Below are 23353 nucleotides of genomic sequence, written 5' to 3'. Positions count from 1 at the left end.
ATGAATATATGTAACATTTCTTGCACATTGATTTCTAAGATTCATTTCCCAAGCTGTATTGTGTTTATATATGATATTAAAACAAGAATCAATCATTTGTGCAATGTTGTACTCTTGCCAAATGAGTAAGAAGTGAAGTACTAACTTTCTCCAGAGAGTCAGGGATTCCCTTTAGGACAAAGCATTCTCTGCTGGGCATTGCAGAATTGGACAATCTAGAGAGAGCTAAAAATTATTCCACAGGGTTTACATTATTTGAAATTGTCAAAATGAAGTCATAAAATTCTATAGACAGGTTTATTTTATAAATTGATATTCTACTGGACTCATATTGTCTCCAAGAAGTGATACTTTTGAGATGTTTAGGCAAACTTAATACATTCTATATACAAGTTTATATACAAGTATATTTTCTGAATGTTTTGATTACTTATGGCTTTTTAGAGCTAAGTAAACCTGATTTTAATAAAGTCAACGAGCTTAAGTCTGTTCAAGAGACAAACCCATCAGATTATCATGAAATCTATAAATCATATTCTAGCCATTTACTTTGCTCCACAATTTAAGATGACATTTAATGAGAAAATTTACAAACCAGAGGCCTAAAGGACTAGAGAGGCTACAGAGCAGATTAAGGAAAAGGGATCTTGATTTAAGACCAGCCTCAAACCAAAGCAAGAATATATGTTAGAGAAATAACTAAAACAAGTAGGGTTGTGGTCGTAGGTCAAGTGGCAGAGTATTTACCTTACTGACCCAAGGTCTTGACTTCATGCCCCATGAAGTCAAAACAAAACAAATAAAGAAAAAACAAATAAGGACAAAGGATATCATATAGGTAACCTAGAATTCTGCTTGGAGATTTTGTGAATAAACAGATTCTTTATCACTTGGCAAGGATTTGGGCACTAGAGATTTCATTTCTAAATTGTGCTGTCTGTGTAGACTAGTCAAGCAAAACTGTTAATTGAAGGAGCTAGAAATTATTACTGGAATTTTCTCGTACACAGAGAAGCAAGAAAGAGTCAGGTGTAGCCAAAGAGGAGGCATGGGAAAGATTACATGGGGCTTTGAGGCAAGCTGATACTGGTGTTTACTACAACTTCCAGGACATTTGAAAATGTTATGATGATATACCAGCATATTCATGTTTCCCTTTGAGTATCAACTATGGAACTTGTTGCTAAATATTCATTTATGAAATACTTTCATTAACTGAGTATTTAGAGTGAACATCTGAGAAGTGATACATAGATGCCTAAAATAGAGAGCTTTCATTTTTGAATTCTTTTTAATGTAATCTCTGCTAGCAAGAAGTAGGCATTTTTTGTTGAAAACTCACTAAAAAATTATGTGACATGCTTCGAATGTTACAACAAGAAATATGTAGAGACAAAAAGATTATATGTGAAAGAAGAGCTACAGTAATCACTATAAGACCAAAACTGTGACCATGTTTATCAAGACACTATTCTAGAAATAGAATCTACGTAGGTGCCCACCATATGCATGTTTGTACGTATGTGTGTTTGTATGCACACATACATAGAGATACACACATATGATTGTATATATGATGATAAATGTAACAAATATTTGCCCTAAACACAAATGATCTTTTAAAACCTGGACCAACATCAGTAGAAACCTGCTACACTATTAGTCCACACATGCAAAATCTATATAGGAAAGAAAAATCTTGGCCCCTTGCTGGGTCCCTCTGACCATTCTGTGATCCTGAAATGGGGCAGAAACAAATGATCCCACCTAATATGATTTTTCCAGGCTCAGAGAAACAAAGGATGTATGACTTTCACTATATGTGACAGTGAGATTTCATGTATAAACCTGTAAGTAAATACGTTGGGTGGGTTGGAAGTGTATGCATTAACCGAAGCATGGTAGATTCTAGAGAGAATTTAAATCATGTAATTCCTTAGAAAGACAAAATCAAAGTTAAAAAAAGTAGACAGCAGGATCGGTGTATTTAGAAGAAGAGGGGTGAGGTCAAGGGGAATGGAGAAGATAAGTAAAAAAGAGAAAAGAGGAAGAATAAAATAAAAATTCATCATACACCCTACAAATTAAGAAGAGTCATTCTTTTTGATGGAAGCATGGAATCTTGGGTTGCCCCATTCATAAGGAAAGGGAAATACTCGGAAAAAATCATATTAAATGAAGAAAGCCAGACTCAAAGAACCAGAGATCCCTTGGTTTCCCTCATTTGTCATAATTAGTATATATCTAGTATAGTCCTAGCAGATAAGCAGCATAGCTCAATAGCTATGTACATATGACCATATAGGATAATGTATATAGGATAATGTTAATGGAAATGAACGCCAAGATATAGAAAAAAGAGGTTTTTTCTTTGTTTTTCTTTTTTTTTTGATCGGTCATGGGGCTTTCAACTCTGAGCCTGGGCACTGTCCCTGAGCTCTTCAGCTTAAGGTGAGCACTCTATCACCTGAGCCACACACCACTTTTTGTTGTTGTTTTTAATGTACTATGTGATTTCTTTTTTCTCTTGTGTTTTTTTTTAACCTATGATTTGTCCCCTGTTGTCATTGTATTTGATTTTGGTACCCTGGGTATATATATATATATATATATATATATATATATATATATATATATATATAAATATATAAATAAATAAAATAAATAAATAAATATAAATAAATAAATAAATAAATAAATAAATAAATAAATAAAATAAAAATAAAAATATATATATATATTTATTTATTTATTTATTTATTTATATATAAAATATAGACACACATATATATAGATGTATATATATATGTGTGTGTGATATGTGTGTGTACATATATATATGTATATATGTTCATCTGAACTGGAGACGTGAAGGGGAATAAACAAATGTTGAAACAAGGACAAAGGGTGAACCAGTGCAACAATGATGCTCACAAGACACTAGGTTGAAAATGAACTTTACAACTTTGGGGGGAGTAGTTGGGGGTATAGTAGGAGAAAAACCAGGGAGGGCATAATAATGTTCTACAAGAAATGTACTCATTACCTTACTGATGCAACTGTAACGCCTGTGTATATCACCTTTACAACAGAATTAAATTAAATTTTAAAAATTCCTATGGTCTACAGCCTGAGAACCAAGGAAGTCCTAGTGTCTATGAATTTTTTGAAAATAAATGTTAAGATACTATATTAATGTCTCAATATTTTTAAAAAGTTATAAAATCATATATGGTGGATTGTGGATGTTCTGGCTCATATAAAAGATGTTTACATTCTGATTTTCATAGAATGTAATAAACTACCTTTTACTAACTAATGAACTTGTGTGTGTGTGTGTGTGTGTGTGTGTGTGTGTGTATGTGTGTGTGTGTGTGTGTGTGTGTGTGTGATCCGTCGAGGAACTTGAACGTTGGGCCTAGGAGCTGTCCCTGAGCTCTTCAGCTCAAGGTGAATGCTCTATTACTTGAGTCACAGTGCCACTTCCAGTTTGGGGGTAGGTAATTAGAGATAAGAGTTTCACAGACTTTCCTGCTTGGGGTGGTTTTGAACCACAATACTCAGATCTCACCCTCCTGAGTAGCTAGATTACAGGCATGAGCCACCTTCACCCAGCAATTAATGAACTTTTCAGAGGTTATATAACTATTGCTCATTAACACATAAGCAATTTTTAAAAAGTGTTCATTAATTCTAAACTAGAGAAATAAAACATTTTACTAATTAATTTATTGTATAATAACTACCTTGAGTAATCAATAGTCTATCTTGTCTTAAAAGGACTTCCAAACTTGGACCCTGTGCATCACTGCTGTAACCCAAGCTATTTAGGAGGCCAAGAACTGAAGATCATGATTCAAAGCCAGCCAGCCAGTGGAGGAAAGTCTGTGTGACTTATTTCTTCAAGAAATAGAGCTGTGTCTCTTGTGGTAGAGCTCTAGTTTTGAGCAAAAAAATTCAGAAGCACTACCTACACCCTCAGTTCATGCCATGGTGCCAGCACACACAAAAAAAGGAAAGAAAGAAAAAGAAAACTTCTGATTAGACTTTATACACAAAATTATTCTGGACAGTCTGGGACTAATATAATACTCTCCATAGTGATGTCAGACTTCTGCAGAATGAAAAGAAGAAATTCCAGAAAGACTGACATCATTCAATAGCACTTCATAACACCTTTTTTGAAATGTCACTTCTTGGGCAAAATTTATCTCCTATATCAAAGAAAGAAGTAAATAAACATTGTGAGATAACCTAGTTCAAAGCACATCTCTAATTTTAATACTTTCGTTATGTGATTTTAGAGTAATAATTGTTCATAATTTTCATTCAATTGTAACATCTGGTCACTTAATCTCCTTTGATCTAGCTCACCCTGAACATAATCCCAATGTTCTGATCAGAGGGCCTACATGATCTTAAACCTTAATATATTCACTAACTGAAATGAAAATATACAACTCTGTGAAGTGATTTTATTTGCTATCTCATTTAATTATGCTCTTTACATTCTTGATTTCCTATGGAAATACATGAGGGCACATATTAGTTATTAATGACTTATGTCATTAATAACCGAGAGAACAGGAAGTTCTGAACATGGGAGTGAGCCAGGAAGACTGAATAGGGTCAGTCCAGGTCTGCTGGTGCCCAAATCAAGCAGCTCTGCAGATACTGAAATTTTTGTAAACCAAAGCAGAGAGGGAGAACAACCAGAATCAAAAAAAGAAAAAACTCTTGAAATGTTCAAAGGCAAGAAGAACACTGAAATCATTTCACAAGGCCAGGATGTCTATAAAGGATTATAGCCCTAACAGAAGAAATGTAACATTCCCTGGTATAAACTAATCATTTGTTCCTCAAGTCCAGTATGTTTAAAAAATAGCAAAAATTCCTTTAAAAGCTATATCCAGGAACAGTGGGAAAACCCCTGCTAACATTAGGAATGTAGGAATTGTAGGAATGGTCCTACAAGTCTGAAAAAACAATAAAGCCTGGGGGCCTGTTGTGTTCACTTACCCCTGGATTCCTAGCTACTCATTTGGGCCACAAAATTCAATTCCCAGCATCACAAAAAAGAACAGAGATTGTTATCATGGTTCAACATCAGAAGCTAAGTAGCAAGATTGTGAATTAAAGGCCAACCTTAGCCAAAATTCATACACGCACACACACACACACACACACACACACACAGAGGGGGAAGGGGAGATACATATGTCATATATGTTTTTTCCCAAGTGGTACAATTGTAATTTTGAAGTTTTTCAAATATACAACCAAACACTCAAATTTAACTTCAATGAATCTGTGACTGTCTTTGTTAAAAGAAGAACACTTTTACAAAAACTACATTTAATAATGTGCAACCTTATAAAATGTTTTATTTATTTTCTTCTTTAGTTATCAGTCTTTTCAGTATGAGCTCTACATATTTCTCTTGAATGTTTTTGTCACTGAATCTATGACCTGCTTATTTCTCAGACTGTAGATCATGGGATTTAACAATGGAATTATAACAGTGTAAAATAGAGAGTCCATCATATCTTGATCATCTGATTGTGCAGATGCAGGGAGCAGATACATAAAGAGAAGAGAACCAAAGTATAAAGACACAGATAAGAGGTGGGCTCCACAGGTGGAGAAGGCTTTCCTTATGCCTTTGAAAGACTTCTTTTTTAAGATTGTAATGAGCACAAGTGTATAAGAAGCAAGAACAGTCCCAATGGTGAATGCTTGTATTGAGCCAGAGAAAATAAAAATAATTAGGTAATTAAGAGAAGGATCAGTACAGGAAATCTTTAGTAACGGCATAACATCACAGTAAAAGTGATGTATGATGTTAGAATTACAGAAGGTAAGCCTAAATAAAAAACATTCATGAAGTGTGGAATGAAGAAATCCTCCTATAAGTGACACAACCATTAACCGGATGCAGAGGCTGTTGGTCATAATCACCGGATAAAGTAAAGGTTTACAGATGGCCACATAGCGATCATAAGCCATTGTTGCCAAGAGAAAACATTCTGTTGTTACACTGACTACAAAGGAAAAAAACTGTATTTTGCATTCAGTAAAAGATATCATATTATTCTCTGTTAACAGGTTGACCAGCATCTTTGGTGTTACTGTGGATGATAACCAAGCATCTACAAAGGCTAAATTCCCAAGGAATAAATACATGGGGATGTGAAGGTGAGGGTCCTTCCAGATGACAACAATCAGACCAAGGTTTCCCACAATGGTGATAAGATATATCATCAAGAACACCAGGAACAAGGGGATTTTCCACTGTGCTTGATATGGAAGTCCTGTGAGAACAAACTCTGTCAGCAATGTTGCATTTTCCTTCTGCATGTTCTCCCTAGTTGTCTCCTGAAAGGGGAAACATTAAATGTAAGACCATTCTTGATACATGTATGAAATTAAAAATAATAGAGATGAATTCGAATAAAACCAGGCATTTATAAGAACATTGTCTATTTGTTAAATTCACTCTAATTAATGGAAAACTATTTGAAGGGATTTATTGGAATCAAAAATCAATTAATTTCCTTTACTCAGTTTTTATTAATTAATACATTTAAAGAGAAATAAAGGCCATTTCAAGCACTTATTAAATTATGTAGACTACCTTGTTATAATAATCTCATAGGTCTGACATATGGATTCAGGATCAAGGACAAAGATTCTTTAGTGACAAACTTTAAGCTTCACATTAGTGAGTAATACACATACTAAAACTTTTATGACAGATAATGAAAATCTTTTCTATAATTGTTCTTATAGAAAACATACTCCAAGGATGGAAAACGAGTCAGAAGTAGAAAAGAAGACATAATTTTTATTGTGTTGAGATCCCAAAGCCGCATGCATGTCAGATTTTCCTAACAGATTGAGCAACAAAATAGAGACTGTGGGGTTAAGAATATAGTTTAGTGGTAGAGCACTTGCCTACCATGCAAGAAGCCCTGTGCTCAATTTCTCAGTACCATCTAAAAAGAGAAAACCAGAAATGGCGTTATGACTCAAGTAGTACAGTAGTAGACTTGAGCAAAAGAATCTCAGGGACAGTGCCAAGCCCTGAGTTCAAGCCCCAGGACTGGCAAAAGTATAGATGGATAGATAGATAGATAGATAGATAGATAGATAGATAGATAGATAGATAGATAGATAGATAGATAGATAGATAGATAGATAGATGATAGATAGATAGATGATAGATAGATAGATGATGATAGATAGATAGATAGATAGATAGATAGATAGATAGATAGATAGATAGATAGATAGATAGATAGATAGATAGATAGATAGATAGATAGATAGATAATTTGGGGGATGGGGTCTAGTCATGGGGCCTGAACTCTGGGCCTGGGTGCTGTCTCTCAGCTCTTCAGCTCAAGGCTAGCACTCTACCACTTGAGCCACAACACCACTTCTGGCTTTTTTCTTTTTGCTTATGTGGTGCTGAGGAATCGAACCCAGGGCATCATGCATGCAAGGCAAGTGCTCTACCACTGAGCCACCTTCCCAGCCCCGAGATAGAGATTTTTGAGTTATAATTATATGAATAGTTAATTTTTTTCTCAGTTGTGGGGCTTGAACTCTGGGCCTGGACGCTGTCCTTAGCTCTTCAGCTCAAGGCTAGGACTCTGAAACTCGAGCCACAGTGCTACTTCCTGAATAGTTAAAGTATAAAGTCTAGAAATACATTTAAAATATACAACACAGCTGATACATAGACATTCTAAGTCCTTAGTCAAGGTCCAAGTAAACAATGTCTGATAAGAAATGTACTCATTATCTTATATATGTTATTGTAACCCCTCTGTACATCACCTTACAATAAAATTAATTTTAAAAATAAATAATTATAAACAAAAAAGAAAACATTAAATGTGATGAGGGAAAAAAAGAAATTAATTGAAAAGTATTCAAATTGGAGAATCAATAGGAATCCTTGAGATATTTGATATGAAGTGATTTGTCATTGAAGGACAGCAGTATCATGTAGTGATAACAAGGAGAATGAGAACTCAGGTCATTGATAGAAAGGCAAAAGAAAATTATGACAATCCAAGTGAGATATAATTAGAAATTTTCTGCTATTAACAAATTTAAATATATGAAACTTATTGTGACAGTTAAAATGTTAGCTACAGATGACATATGCACTGAATTGTGGCAAAAGGAAAAGAGAAATGAAGAGATAAGAACTGTGAGGTGATATTATACATATTATAAAACACATGTGTTTGGGTATGTCTATAATCTCAGCATCTGTGAGGCAGAGATTGGAGGATCACAAATTCTAAAACAGTCCATCCTATGCAGTATGACCCATCTCACATTTGTTTAAGAACAGAATATGAAGGATATGGAAGCAATGTTCTAGCTAGAAGGAAATGAATCCTTTCTCCAACCACATAAATATTGATGACACACAGAGACTAATAATTTTCTAGAGCTAAAAACTCAAATTTTATCCCTATTGAAGCTGGACTGAGCCAGGCGCCAGGTGGCTCATGCCTATAATCCTAGCTACTCAGGAGGCTGAGATTTGAGGATCATGGTTCAAAGCCAGACCTGAGACTCTTATCTTCAATAAACCATTCAGAAAACTGGAAGTGGTGCTGTGGCTCAAGTGAAGAGCACTAGCCTTGAGCTGAAGAGCTGAGGGACAGTGCCCAGGCCCAGAGTTCAAGCCCCACGACCAACAACAATGACAACAAAAAACTGAAGCTAGACCGATGTTGTTCAAGATATCTTGTATTCCCACACATCTTTATTAAATGGCAAGTCCTTTGTACAGCTACGTAATGATAATTAAAAATAAGCAAAAACTATAGGTGTAGTCAATCAGCCAACCCACTATAGATGTTAGAGAGGGGAAGGGAAAAAGCTAGGGACCAAGTAGAACTTTTAAAATTGCATCTTTACCAGAGATACCTTGATTCCAGAAGATATTCACATATAGCAATGGAACTGATGGTGTGAGCTGTGACCCATGGGAGCTGAGCAAAGCAAGTGTTGGGCAGTGCCTTTTGTCTGCAGAGTAGCCATCTTCATTCATTTTGTTGCTGCTGACTGTTTTTATAGGTGATGTCCTTGTCCCAGCTTTTCTATTTTTTCTTTTTTTTATTATCAAGTTGATGTTGTCCCCAGTTTTTTTTAAGATTTAAACCCATTCAATAAACTCATTTACTGCATTGTGGCCAATGAGAGAGAAAAAGTCCTTTATGACCTTTAGAGATTTGTTTACAGGGTGTATTTCCTGACAGGTATTATGTCAAGGCCTGAAACTGCAGGATGGAACAATTTTCCAATATCCTGCAAGGCTTAAGAAATTTCACAAGACCCGGTTTGCACTCTAACGTGCACATTTCAAAAACATGACGAAAACTTTAAGTATTTTAATATGTACAATTTTCCCATGTTTGATTTATTTATCTTCCTGTTCATCAAAAGATGTTGCACCTACATTTCTCCTTCCCATTTCAGTGCTATCAAATACTTCTTTCTTCATCCCAGTGGAATGTGTTTTATTATTTGAGCTGACTGTTGTGGTTTGTCAATCTACATTGTTTGCATTTAACTTTATTTTCAGTTTCATTTCACAACTTCACTTGTAACCATTTTACTTTCACCATTTTCTTTAGAATATTGATGAGCCAAGCCTTCAAACTGAAACAATTTTTACATATAGCTAGTAGTAATTTAGGTAGTGACCTATATTTTAATTCTTATTTTTTTAATTGTGAAAATACCATATAGAGGGGTTACAATGACATGGGCAAGACAATGAGTACATTTCTTATCAAGCATTGTTGCCTCCTCCTTTGTTTCCACTTCCCATCCCTCCCAATCTCCCACCCCTCCACATACACCCCCATCCCCTACCCCCTAACTCACCCCCCCACCAAAGTTGTAAAGTTCTTTTTTTGACATAACGACTTGTTATACTTTAATTCTTGAGATAGTTTTCAATGCATGCAATCTCAAATCACAAAAATAATTGAAAATTTTCCAAATTTCATTTGTGTGTATTTCTTTTTGAATCATAAAGTAGGAAATAGCAATAGAGGAACATTTCTGTGTATCTCCTTATCAATATTTATATGTATGTCTGTGTGCGTGTGTGACTATGTGTATTTTTATTACTATAAAGTCAGTAAAATAGCTAGAAGAACTAATATTTGACAAATCTTTAAAATTTTTAACCAGATTATTGTTTTAGTCAACAAATAATCTCCTAATAAGAATCAACACAAAGGACAAACATCTTGCATAAGAAATTAGGACTGAAAATTTTAAACACAGTTTTAATCTGCATCTGGCCCACCACATTTCTACAAGGTAATTATATTAAGGTAGGAAAAGTTCATTAAAAGGAATAAATCATTTGTATTAAGGAACATTGTATGTATGGATGGATATAATTGATACTGAAACTCCTTATACAACTAATATATGCTTATCGATAATCTTTAAAAAAAATTATCACATCAAAAAGAAGAAACCAAACTTTTTCAGCTATTTTGCTTTTCAAGTCTTTAGTCATGAAAATTAATTGGATAATACTTCCCTGATAGTTTTCCATTCCCACATGTCTGTTTGGGCATCTTGTAAACCCAATTTTAAATTGTTAAAAATTAAACAGTTATTTTACTTTGCATATAATGAATAATGAATATAATGGCAACCATTTCTTTTTTACCCATACCTTGAAAGAAATTATGGAGGAACTTAAACTGGTAGACACTTATAAAAAGGAAAATAAAAGGCAAATATAACACAACAATAACAAATATATGTAGCATTTCTTGCACATTGATTTCTTAGATTCATTTCCCAAGCTGTATTGTGTTTATAAATACAATTTTAAAACAGGAATCAATCATTTGTGCAACATTGTACTCTTGCCAAATGAGTAAGAAGTGAAGAACTAACTTTCTCCAGAGATTCAAGGATTCCCTTTAGGACAAAACATTCTCTAATGGGCATTGCAGAATTGGACAATCTAGACAGAACTATAAATTACTCCACAGGGTTTTACATGAATTAAAATTGTCAACATGAAGTCACAGAGTTCTATAGACAGTTTTATTCTTATAATTGATATTCTACTGGACACATATTTTTCTCCAGGAAATGACACTTTTGAAATAATTAAGCAAACTTTATACATTCTAAATACTAAATAAATTTTCCTAATGTTTGGATATTTATGGCTTTTCAGAGCTAAGTAAACATGATGTTAATAAGATAAACAAGCTCAAGTCTTTTTGGCCAGACAGTGCCCCATCACATCATCATGAAATCTATAGCTCATACTCTTAGCATTTACTTTGCTCCACTAATTTAAGGTGACAATGAGAAAAATTATAAACCAAGTCCGGAGGGGCTAGACAAGCTCTATAGCAGATTAAGGAAAAGGGATCTGGATTCAAGGCCAGCCTCAAACAAAAGCAAAAGTCTATGTAAGAGAAAATACTAAAGCAAGTAGGGTTGTGGTCATGGGTCAAGTGGTAGAGTATTTACCTTACTAATGCAAGGTCCTGACTTCAAGCACCATAGAGTCAAAACAAAACAAATAAACAAAAAAGAAAGAAAACAAAGACACAGTATATGATATAGAGTAACCTAGAATTCTGCTTGGAGATTTTGTGAATAAACACATTCTTTTCCAGTTGGTGTGGATTTGGGCACTAGAAATTTTATTTCTAAAATTGTGTTGTCTGTATAAACTAATTAAACAAAAGCGTTCACTGAAGGAGCTAGAAATGATTACTGTAATTTTCCTGCACAAAGAGAAGCAGGTTGGAAGTGGTGCTGTGGCTCAAGCGGTAGAGTGCTTGCCTTGAACTGAAGAGCACAGGGACAGCACCCTGGCCCAGAGTTCAAGCCCCACGACTGACAGAGAGAGAGAGAGAGAGAGAGAGAGAGAGAGAGAGAGAGAGAGAGAGAGAGAGAGAGAGAGAGAGAGAGAGAGAGAGAGAGAGAGAGAGAGAGAGAGAGAGAGAGAGAAGCAGGAAAGAGTCAGGTGTGGCCAAACAGGAGACACAGTAAAGACTGCACAGGGTTTTGAGGCAAACTGAGACTGGTGTTTACCAAAACCCCAAGGACATTTAAAAACTTTATGAAGTGATACAGCATATTCATATTGGAACTGGGTTTTTTTCTTTTTACACATTTTATTGTCAAGGTGCTTTACAGAGGGGTTACAGTTGCAGAAGATAATAAGTACATTTCTTTGCAAACTTGTTAGCACCTCCCTCATTTTTTTCTCCGACTTTCCCTCCCCCACAACCCTCACCCTCCAAGTTGTACAGATCATTTCCAATATATTGTCTTGTGCATATCGCTCTTCCATTGGTTCCCCTCTTGTCCTTTGTCTTACCATTCTGGGACTTGTTGCTAATCTTTCATTTATGACATACTTTCCTTTTTTTTTTTTTTTGGTCGGTTGTGGGGATTGAACTCTGGGCCTGGGCGCTGTCCCTCAGCTCTTCAGCTCAAGGCTAGTGCTCTACCACTTGAGCCACAGTGCCACTTGTACTTTCCTTAACTGAGCAATTAGAGTGGACATCTGAGAAGTGATACATAGTTTCCTAAAATAGAGAGCTTTCATTTTTTAATTCTTTTTAATGTAATCTCTCCTAGCAAGAAGTAGGAAAATCCCACACGTTTTTTTGTTGAAAACTCATGAAACAATTATCTGAGATTCTTTGAATGCTGCAATAAGAAATATAGAGATAGAAAAAGAGCATATGTGAAATAGAGCTACAGGAAGCACTATAAGACAAACCTGTGACCATGTTTATCAAGACACTATTCTTAGAAGCCTGGATATAGAATCAGCCTAGGTGCCCACTATATGCACGTTTACATGTATGTGTGTATAGATGTTCATATGCATGTTTACATTCAAGTACACACATATGATTGTATAAATGATTGCATACACAATGAGAAATGTAACAAACATTTGCCCTAAACACAAAAGATCTTTTAAAACCTGGACCAACATCAGTAGAAACCTGCTACACTATTAGCCCACACGTGCAAAATCTGCATAGGAAAGAAAAATCTTGGCCCCTTGCTGGGTCCCTCTGACCATCCTGTGATCCTAAAATGGGGCAGAAAACAAATGATCCCACCTAATATGATTTTTCCAGGCTCATGGAAACAAAGGATGTATGACTTAGTAATCAAAACAGCTTGGTATTGGCATAAGAACAGACCTCAGGACCAATGGAATAGAATTGAAAACCCAGAAATGAACCTACAGACCTATAGCCATCTAATCTTCGATAAGGGAGCTAAAACAATAGAATGGAACAAAGACAGCCTCTTCAGTAAATGGTGCTGGCAAAATTGGTTAACTACATGTAGAAAACTAAAGCTAGATCCTTATATATCACCCTGCACCAGAATCAATTCCAAATGGATCAAAGACCTTGAACTCAAAGCAGACACTCTGAAAACATTACAGGATGAAATAGGAGAAACACTAGGTCTCCTTGGCTCAGGCCGAAATTTTTTGAATAGAGACCCGGAAACACAACAAATCAAAGAAAGGTTGGACAAATGGGACTGCATAAAGTTGCAGAGCTTCTGCAGGGCAAATGACATAGCTAGCAAGATCAATAGAAAGCCCACCGATTGGGAGAAGATCTTTACTAGCCATACAACGAACAAGGGTCTCATATCTAAAATATACTTGTAACTCAAAAAATTAAACCCCCCAACAACAAATCCTCAAAGAAACAACTGCCCAATAAATAAGTGGGCGAAAGACTTGAAGAGAAACTTCTCTGAAGAAGAAAGAAGGATGGCCAATAGACACATGAAGAAATGTTCAACATCCCTAGCCATAAAAGAAATGCAAATCAAAACAACATTGAGATACCACCTCACTCCAGTTAGAACGGCAAAAATCAAGAACTCTAACAACAACAGATGCTGGAGGGGATGTGGACAGAAAGGAACCTTACTTCATTGTTGGTGGGAATGTAAACTTGTTCAACCACTTTGGAAAGCAGTATGGAGGTTCCTCAAAAGACTTCACATAGAACTCCCCCATGACCCAGCAATCCCACTTTTGGGCATTTACCCAAATGTTTACAAACAAGACCACACTAAAGGTACCAGCACAACTATGTTTATTGCAGCATTATTTACCATAGCTAAGATATGGAACCAACCCAGATGCCCCTCAGTAGATGAATGGATCAAGAAAATGTGGTATATATACACAATGGAATTCTATGCCTCCATCAGAAAGAATGACATTGCCCCATTTGTTAGGAAATGGAAAAACTTGGAAAAAAACTATATTAAGTGAAGTAAGCCAGGCCCAAAGAAACATAGGTCCCATGGTTTCCCTTATTTGCAATATCTGGTATATGTATGAGTTAAGCGGAAAAGGTCAGATAATGTGATGTCAGGAAAATGAACCCTAAGATATATATTTTAATGTGTTTTCTTTCATGCATGTGTTTCTAACGCATTTATAAGATTATCTCTTTGTTGCTTTGTATGTCCCTCCCCCACAGTATAACCCCTGCTTTCACTATATTTGATGTCAGTATAACTTGTGGAGGAGAGGGGGAAAAACCAGTTGTTTAAGGATACAGGTGGACCTGATGCAACAATGAGAAGTACAAATTGTCATGTCCAAAACAAGCTTTACAACGTCGGTTCCGGGGGGGGGAAGGGGGGGGTGAAGGAGACGGATTGGGATTGGGGGGGAGGGGGGAGGCTGGGAAGGGATGTGAAGGGTAAACCAAAGGAGGAGGCTGCAATGCTTGGTAAGAAATGTACGCATTATCCTGCCCATGTAATTGTAACCCTTCTGTACAGTATGTTCACAAATAAAATAAAATAATTAAAAACAAACAAACAAACAAAAAAAGGATGTATGACTTTCATTATATGTGAGATATACGTTTATACATTTACGTATCTCATTATATGTGAGATATACAGGTTTATACATGGAATCTCATGTATAAACCTGTAAGTAAATATGTTGGGTGGGTTGGAAGTGTATGTATTAACTGAAGCATGGTAGATTCTACCCTGTAGAATCATGTAATTCCTTAGAAAAACAAAATCAAAGTTCAAAAAAGTAGACAGCAGGATCGGTGTATTTAGAAGAATTGGGGTGAGGTCAAGAGGAATAGGGTAGATGAGTGAAGAGGGGATGAAGGGAAGAGGGAGAATAAAATCAAGAATTCATCATACATCCTACAAATTAAGAAGAGTCATTCTTTTTGATGGAAGCATAGAATCTTGGGTCACTCCATTCATAAGGAAATGGAAAGACTTGGAAAAAATCATATTAAATGAAGTAAGCCAGACTCAAAGAAACATAGATCCCTTGGTTTCCCTAATTTGTAATCAGTATGTATCTAGTATAGTCCTAGTAGATGAGCAGGATAGCTCAATAGCTATGTACATATGACCATATAGGATGATGTTAATGGAAATGAACTCCAAGATATGGAAACAAGTTTTTCTTTGTTGCTGTTTTTTTATTGTGAAAATACCGTACAGAGAGGTTACAATTACATGGGCAAGATAATGAGTACATTTCTTATCAAGCATTGTTGCCTCCTCCTTTGTTGTTTTTAATGTGCTATGTGGTTTCATTTTTCTTTTGTGTTTTTCCTTTATGGTTTATCCCCTGTTGTCACTGTATTTGATTTTGGTATCCTTGATATTGTATATACATTCATCTGAATTGCGGAAGGGAAGGAGAACAACAAAATGGTGAGACAAAGGACAGAGGGTGAACCAATGCAACAGTGATACTCATAAGACAACACGTTGGAAATGAACTGTATAACTTGGAGGATATTGAGGGAAAGGGAAAGTGGAAGAAAGTGGAGTTATAAGTTCGACAAGAAATGTACTCACTACCTTATGTATGTAACTGTAATCCCTCTATACATCACCTTGACAATACAATGAAACTTAAAAAAGAAGAGTAAGGAAGGAATGGGTATGCGAGAGATGGATGAGAATGTTAAAAGGTGGGACCATTGATCAGTATGTGTTGTATTCTGCATTGTTAAAACGGCAACTACTTTGTAGAACTACTTAAAGATTATTTTAAAAAAAAACAAACAGAGGGCTGGGAAAGTGGTTCAGTGGTAGAGTGCTTGCCTTGCATGCATGAGGCCATGGGTTTGATTCCTCAGCACCACATAAACAGAAAAAGCCAGAAGTGGCACTGTGGCTCAAGTGGTAGAGCCCTAGCCTTGAGCTGAAGAGCTTGACAGACAGCGCCTCAGCCCAGAATTCAAGCCCCTCGACTGCCAAAACAAAAAACAGAAAGGATCCCATATCCCAGGCCTTCCTGGGCAGTATAGCAAAAACTCTGTATAAATAATAACAATAATAAAGTCTAATGTTCAATTATAATTTTGCATATGGCATAAAATACTTAATTGTAATTAATTTCTATTTTGTTAAGAAAAAAGTCTTCCATTGTGCCATCTAAACATTTCCTTTCCATTGTTTTCTCAGTGAGTTTATGACTTGCTTATTTCTCAGACTGTAGATAATGGGATTTAGCACAGGAATTATGACAGTGTAAACTAGAGAGTCCATCATGTCCTCCTCATCTCTCTGTGAAGAGGCGGGGCGCACATACATGATAAGAAGAGTACCAAAGTATAAAGACACAGATAAGAGATGGGCTCCGCAGGTGGAGAAGGCTTTCTTTATGTCTTTCACAGACTTCTTTTTTAAGACTGCAAAGATAACCAAAGTATAAGAGGCAAGAACAGTCACAAAGCTGAATGCTTGAATTGAGCCAGCCAAAAAGTATACCAGCATAAAATTAACTGAAGGATAAGTACAAGAATTCCTCAATAAAGGCAAAATGTCACAATAAAAGTGATATATTTTGGAAGCACAGAAATTTAATTTGACTAAAAAATGCTGGTGAATTATGGCATGAAGAAATCCTGTTATAAACGTCAGCACAATTACTTGGATGCATAGCCTATTGGTCATAATCACTGGGTAATGTAAAGGTTTGCATATGGCCACATAGCGATCATAAGCCATTGCTGTCAAGAGAAAACATTCTATGGTTGCACTGGATGCAAAGGAAAAAAACTGTGTCAAACATTCGGAGAGAGATGTCAGCTTGTCCTTGACTAACAATGTGACCAGCAGTTTGGGTGTCACTGTAGATGATATCCAAGTATCTACGAAAGCTAAATTCCCAAGGAATAAGTACATGGGTATGTGCAGGTGAGGGTCATGCCAGATGACACTAATCAGACTGAGGTTCCCCATAATGGTCATGAGATATATCACCAGGAACAGCAGGAACAGGGGAATTTTCCACTCCGGTTGTTGTGTCAGTCCAATGAGAACAAACTCTGTCAATGAAGTTACATTTTCCTTTTCCATGTCCTCACTGCTACATACCCTGAAGAACAACAACAACAAAAGACTAAGTATAAACATAATATTTTGATTTACTTGTGAATTTAAAATTGTTCGAAAATAATGGAAATAGGCCATAAAATTTCATGAGAAACTCATATATTAATTAAATATATTACAATAAGTGAAGTTCTTGGGAGTACTGAAAGAAAAATTAAATCTTAGTTCTTTGAATGGTTAGAAATAAAAATATTTAGAGGAAAATGAAAATTATTTCAATAAATGCTAAGTTTATCCTGAGTCTGACAAATGCACGGTCAAGGAAAAGATCTTTTTTAGTCAGGGGCTCTAAAATTAGCTGAAAGCTGTGCATAAAAGCTTGAATTTTATTTATCATATAGTAGTAATGCAGTAGTGAATCTTTTAGGATGTATAACCTATCATTTATATGATTGTTCTTAATAAAAATGGGCTTCAAGGGGGAGAAACAAGGTGTAGACATATTAAGAAACTAGCTCCATTTTCCTAGGCTCACAAACCAGATCAGATATCAAGAAGCTAGGGAAACTAGGAGATGTGGAGGGTTGGGAAGAATGGCAGAGGGTGATAAAATGGGTAACATTGCTCAAGAAGCCTTGACACGTTGTCTTGAAACTCTCTTGTACAACAATTTAAGGATAATAAAGAAATAAAATAATTAATTTTAAAAGATTCACCAAAATTTAGAGTGACAAATTACTGCAAGAATAGATACAGTGATTCACTTTCATGTAAAGCACCTAATTCCTATGTGAAAAGATGCTGGTAGTAATAAGAATTATGAAGAAATTATTTTTATTTTTTGATGAAGAAATTAAATAAAAAAATTTCACTGAATAGCATCATTAGGGTTTTATGTGATATTATATGCAAAGAGAATGATTAGTGAAAGATATTCAGTGACATGATGACAAATAAGACTGCTATCTCGGGGTCTTTGGTGGCTATATTGAAAGTACATCTTCTGAAATTCCAGGCGACAAGCACTTCATGTAACATCATCAAGCATAAGATAAATGATTCATGCTTATTCGCATCTATAATCCCAGCACATGGAAAGCTGGTGTTGGAGTATCACAAGTGAGAAGTATAACTTGTGTTAAATAGTTCAATTTGTTTCAAAGTATTATTTAAACGTACGTTATAAAATAGCTGCAAGCTACTGGATTGCTCAGAGCTCTTTTCTTTTGCTATTACCAAGACTTTAGTGACAAGACTAAACCAAGCAATAAACAATTAGTGACCCTTTCCCAGTTAAGGAAATTAATCTAATCTTGGTCAAATTAACCCACCACTGATTTGGAATTTGAAGAGGGGAAACCAAAAAAAAAAAAAAAAAAAAGAGAGATCAGTGAGAATTTTGGAATTGCATCACAGGCAAGAACATTAAACAAATGTATTTCCCCTTCAATATTGAATCTGGTCACATAGCTGAGATTTGTAAGAGTTCATCAGCACTAACAGCAGCCTTCATAGAGCTAGGATTGAAAAATGAGGTTTTTTTGTTTGATTGTTTGTTTCTGCTCAGTAATGGCTTCTATTCATTTTATTCTTGCTATTTTTAGAGCTGATTTCCCCAAAGTCCTCAGTTTTATGTTAGCGCCAATACTCATTCAATAAATTCATTACCTGCCAAGTGATTGAATAGAGAAAACATTTTCCTGAGTTGGAGATTTATTGTCTGCAGATGGATGGTTACCTCAGACACAATGGCAGAAACAAAAATGCTCAGAGAGAACTATAGTTCAATATCCTGTAAAGCCTGAGCAATTTCAGAGTTTCCAATGTCTATGACCACTGTAATCTGTACCATTTTCCAAATAACTTGATATATCTTTGATATAGCCAAAGAATACTGTAGCTACACATACCCCTTCTCATTCTCTATAGTAAACAAAGGAATCTCCCTTTTTAGTGGAACAGTGACTTAGTATAACCTTCTGTCCTCTGATTTGAAAATCTATTGTGCTTGAAGAAAACTGTCTTAATCTGTATTTTAACTTATGTGTTAATTTTTCTGAGGCACAGAATGGCTGGTAAGTGTTTTTCTTTCAACAATTACCTTTTATCACAAAAATCTTAAGCTAAGATTGCAAGCTAAAGCAGACTTCATAAATAAATAACATACTGTGGTGGTAAATGCATTTTAATTTGATGTGATCTCACTCCCATATAACTTTAATTCACAAAATTATTTGAAAGTTCTCAATTTCTGTTGGTGTAAAGATATCATTTATGACATAAGTTCAGGGACGACCGAGAGTAGATATTTCCTATTTAATCCCTTGTATATGAGTATACATGTGTTTGTGTGTGTATATGCATACAAATGATCTAATGCTTATGAAATAGACAGCAGAAAAGTTAACATATAAATTATACGTTCAGTTTTCATTATACATTTAATTAAACAGAATGAGGATTTTTAACCAGAATGAAAGAAGGATATTTTATAAAGCAAGTTATCGTTGAAATTTTAAACTAAGTTTTAATTTGATGTTTTGGTACCACATATTTATTTATGTTCTTTACGGTTAGAATAAAAACAATAAAATACAATTAAGAGGAACAAATCAATTTCCTAACTAGCTATTTTTCTTACATTTCAGTTCTTTCCTTATGAAAATAAATATAGAGATAATTAACTTATAGTTTTCTTTTTCCTCTTGTCCATTCTAGTATTCTGTAAATGCAATCTTAAATCACTAGAACTCAACAAAAGAATTAACTTTCTATGCAAATAAGAGTAGTTTAGAAATCATTTTCCTACCTTAGAAAAAATTGTAGAGAAGTTTAAAAGCAACAGGCTTTAAAAAGGTACAATCTATAAAAGTCAGAGAGAGCACAGCCAGGACAAAATTACAGGAAGCAATTCTAACACATTTGTACACTCTGAGACTTCATTTCCTAAGCTGAAGCAATGTTACTCTATAAATATGCCTTCAAAATAAACCAGTTGTACAACCATTTACTCTTGCTAAAAGTCAAGTGAGAACTGAATTCCCCAAGAGCCAGTGGGTTCCTATAGGACAAAGGGAAACCATTCTACTGGGCATTGCAGACTTAGACAATCTAGGGAAACTTTAAATTGCTCCATAGTGTTTTTACAGAATTAGAATTTATAAATATAAAGTTACCTCAGACAATTCTGCTTAAATTACTAATATTCTATTGTACATCTCTATTTTCCAGCACAAGTGAAATTGCTGAAATGTTTAGGAAAACTTTTACTTTACATGTAAAATGTAGTCATCTGAATGTTTCAGCTTATATAATTTTGTAACACTCCTTCAATCATAATTTTAACAAGGCCAAAGATCTATTCTAAAGTTATAATAAATCACAGCACAAATTCCAAACATGTGCCTAACTAACTCTATCAGTTTATGCTGAAATCTGATGAAAATGTTTACCAGTTATGATGGAGGAATAAAGAAACAAAGATGAGAAATACATGGAAAGTGCATTTGATAAGGTCTAACACCCCATTATAATGAAAGCTCTGGAGAAATGAAGAATCCATGGAACATTCTTCAATATAATGAAGGCTGTGTATGACAAACCTACAGCTAGAATTATACTTAATGGTGAAAATCTAAAGCCATTTCCTCTTCAGGAACAAGACGAGGATGTCCACTCTTTCCACTTCTCTTCAATTTACAATGCCTAGCTACAGCAATCAGACAAGATGCGAACATAAAGAGGATACAAATAGGGAAAGATGAAGTAAAATTCTCCCTCTTTGCAGTGACATGATCTTGTATTTAAAGAATCCCACGGACTCCACTCCCAAGTTACTCAAGCTGATTCAAAACTTTGGCAAAGTAGCAGGGTATAAAATTAACCCTCAAACATCAATGGCTTTTCTGTATGCCAATAACAAGGAAAGCATGGCTGAAATCAGGAAAGCAACTCCTTTTGTAATAGCCCCACAAAAAATACAATACCTAGGAATTAACTAAACAAGTGAAGGACCTCTATAATGAAAACTTTAAAAAAAACCTGAAAAAGAAAATTAAAGCAGAACTAAAGACGTGGAAAAACCTCCTATGCTCCTGGATTGATTGGGAGGATTAACATCGTGAATGGCAATATCGCCAAAGGCTACCTACAAATTCAATGCAATACCCGTCAATATCCCAAACTCATTCTTTTTTATTATTAATTTTTTATTGTGAAAATACTTTACAGAGGGGTTAGAATTACTTGAGCAAGGTCATGAGTACATTTCTTATCAAGCACTGTTGCCTCCTCCTTTGTTTCCCCTTAACATCCCTGTCCTCCCATCTCCTTTTCTCCCCGCATCTTGTACATCTCATTGTTGGATTGGGTCCACCTGTATCCATATTTAAACAATTTGTTTTTTCCCTTCCCCTCCACAAATTATACCAACATCAAATACAGTGAAAACAGGGGTTATACCATGGGGGAGGGACATACAAAGCAACAAAATAATCATCTTATAAATATATTAGAAACAATAGCAAGAAAGAAAAACCATTTGAGTCCTTATCTTGGGGTTCATTTTGCCTAATATCAACTTATCTGACTGTTTCTGCTTGTCTCAGAACTATACTAGTTATTGCAAATAAGGGAAACCTTGGGACCTATGTTTCTTTGGGCCTGGCTTACTTCACTTAATATATTTTTTTCCAAGTCTTTCCATTTCCCAACCTCATTCTTTAATGAAATAGAAGAAGCAATCTCAAAATTTATATGGAACAATAAAACACCCCACATAGCAAAAAAAAAACATCAGAAAGAACAGTGATGGAGTAATATCAATACCAAACTGCAAATTCTACTACAAAGCCATAGTAATCAAAACAGCTTGTTACATTCATCCATTGAGGGACATCTAGATTGAATCCATATCTTGGCTATGGTAAAAAAAAAAATCAAAGAAGATTGGGAAGATAGGATTGGATCAAATTTAAAAGTTTCTTGCTGGCAAAGGACGTAGCTAACAAGCTAAAGAATTCATAACCTGAAATATTTTATTATTTAAAAAAAAGTTAAATAGCAAAAAAAATAGGAAGCTCACCAAATGGGAGAAGATTTTTACCAGTCATATATGAGACAAGGCCTAATATTCAAAATATAAACCCTCAAAAAATAAACCCTCAAAGAAACAACACAATTAATTAATGGGCCAATATACACATGAGAAAATGTTCACCATCTCTGGCTAAAAAAGAAATGCAAATCAAAACACTGAGATTCCACCTTGCCACTGTAAGAATGGCCAATATCAAGTAAACTAACTATAACAAATGCTGGTATTGATGGGCCAAAATGGAATTCTATTGCATTTGTTCAACCCCTCTGGAAAGCGGTATGGAGGTTCCGCAAAAAACTAAACATAGAATCTCTTATGATCCAGCATTTTCACTCCTGGGCATTTATCCAATGGAACACAAACCAGGCCACACTAAACCTACCGGCACTGACACAGTCATTGCTGCATTATTTACCGTATCCAAAATGTGGAATCAGCCCAGAGTCCTTGATTTTTAAAGGAATAAAGAAAGGAAGCATACCCGGAAGGTTCTTGGCACATATTTAGACATATCTGTGTTCATTTGTCATAGCTAACTTTAAATTCAGACTGAGAAAATATCACTCTGAATTTATAGGTCTTTGCATTATTCATGCTATTTCTTTGGGTATGCTTTGTATAATATTGTTACAGATATGTTAAAAAGAAAAAAAAGCTTAAAAATATCTTAAAATATGCATATACACATAAAGATATATATGTATTAATTTATATACATAAAGCTATACATAGCTTCCTTCATATCTCCAGGTTAGGAAATTAATATACTCAGAATACATGCAGAATAACTCCATTTTATTAGTATTTTCATGAAGTAGATTAAAGCAAGCTGCTTTGTAAATA

At 35.0% G+C, this 23353-nt stretch overlaps 2 protein-coding genes across 2 annotated transcripts; both read right to left on the bottom strand.

Annotated features, from left to right (window-relative positions):
* Positions 1 to 5427: 5427 nt before the first annotated feature.
* LOC138831706 (olfactory receptor 5H14-like) lies at positions 5428 to 6357 on the bottom strand. The gene has a single exon (XM_070028755.1). It carries the CDS (start codon positions 6355 to 6357, stop codon positions 5428 to 5430), a length of 930 nt encoding a protein of 309 aa, XP_069884856.1.
* Positions 6358 to 16509: 10152 nt separating this feature from the next.
* LOC138831705 (olfactory receptor 5H8-like) lies at positions 16510 to 17493 on the bottom strand. The gene has a single exon (XM_070028754.1). The coding sequence runs from the start codon at positions 17491 to 17493 to the stop codon at positions 16510 to 16512; it is 984 nt and encodes a 327-aa protein (XP_069884855.1).
* Between the last annotated feature and the right edge of the window lie 5860 nt (positions 17494 to 23353).

This window comes from Dipodomys merriami, unplaced genomic scaffold (genome assembly GCF_024711535.1).
Source record: "Dipodomys merriami isolate MVZ:Mamm:240054 unplaced genomic scaffold, mDipMer1.0.p SCAF_2, whole genome shotgun sequence".
Taxonomy (NCBI): Eukaryota; Metazoa; Chordata; class Mammalia; order Rodentia; family Heteromyidae; genus Dipodomys; species Dipodomys merriami.
This window is presented reverse-complemented; position numbering and strand designations above follow the sequence as displayed.

Coding starts and splice junctions, on each gene's coding strand:
- LOC138831706 (XM_070028755.1), bottom strand. CDS start 6,357: ATGCAGAAGGAAAATGCAACATTGCTGACAGAGTTTGTTCTCACAGGA.
- LOC138831705 (XM_070028754.1), bottom strand. CDS start 17,493: ATGTTTATACTTAGTCTTTTGTTGTTGTTGTTCTTCAGGGTATGTAGC.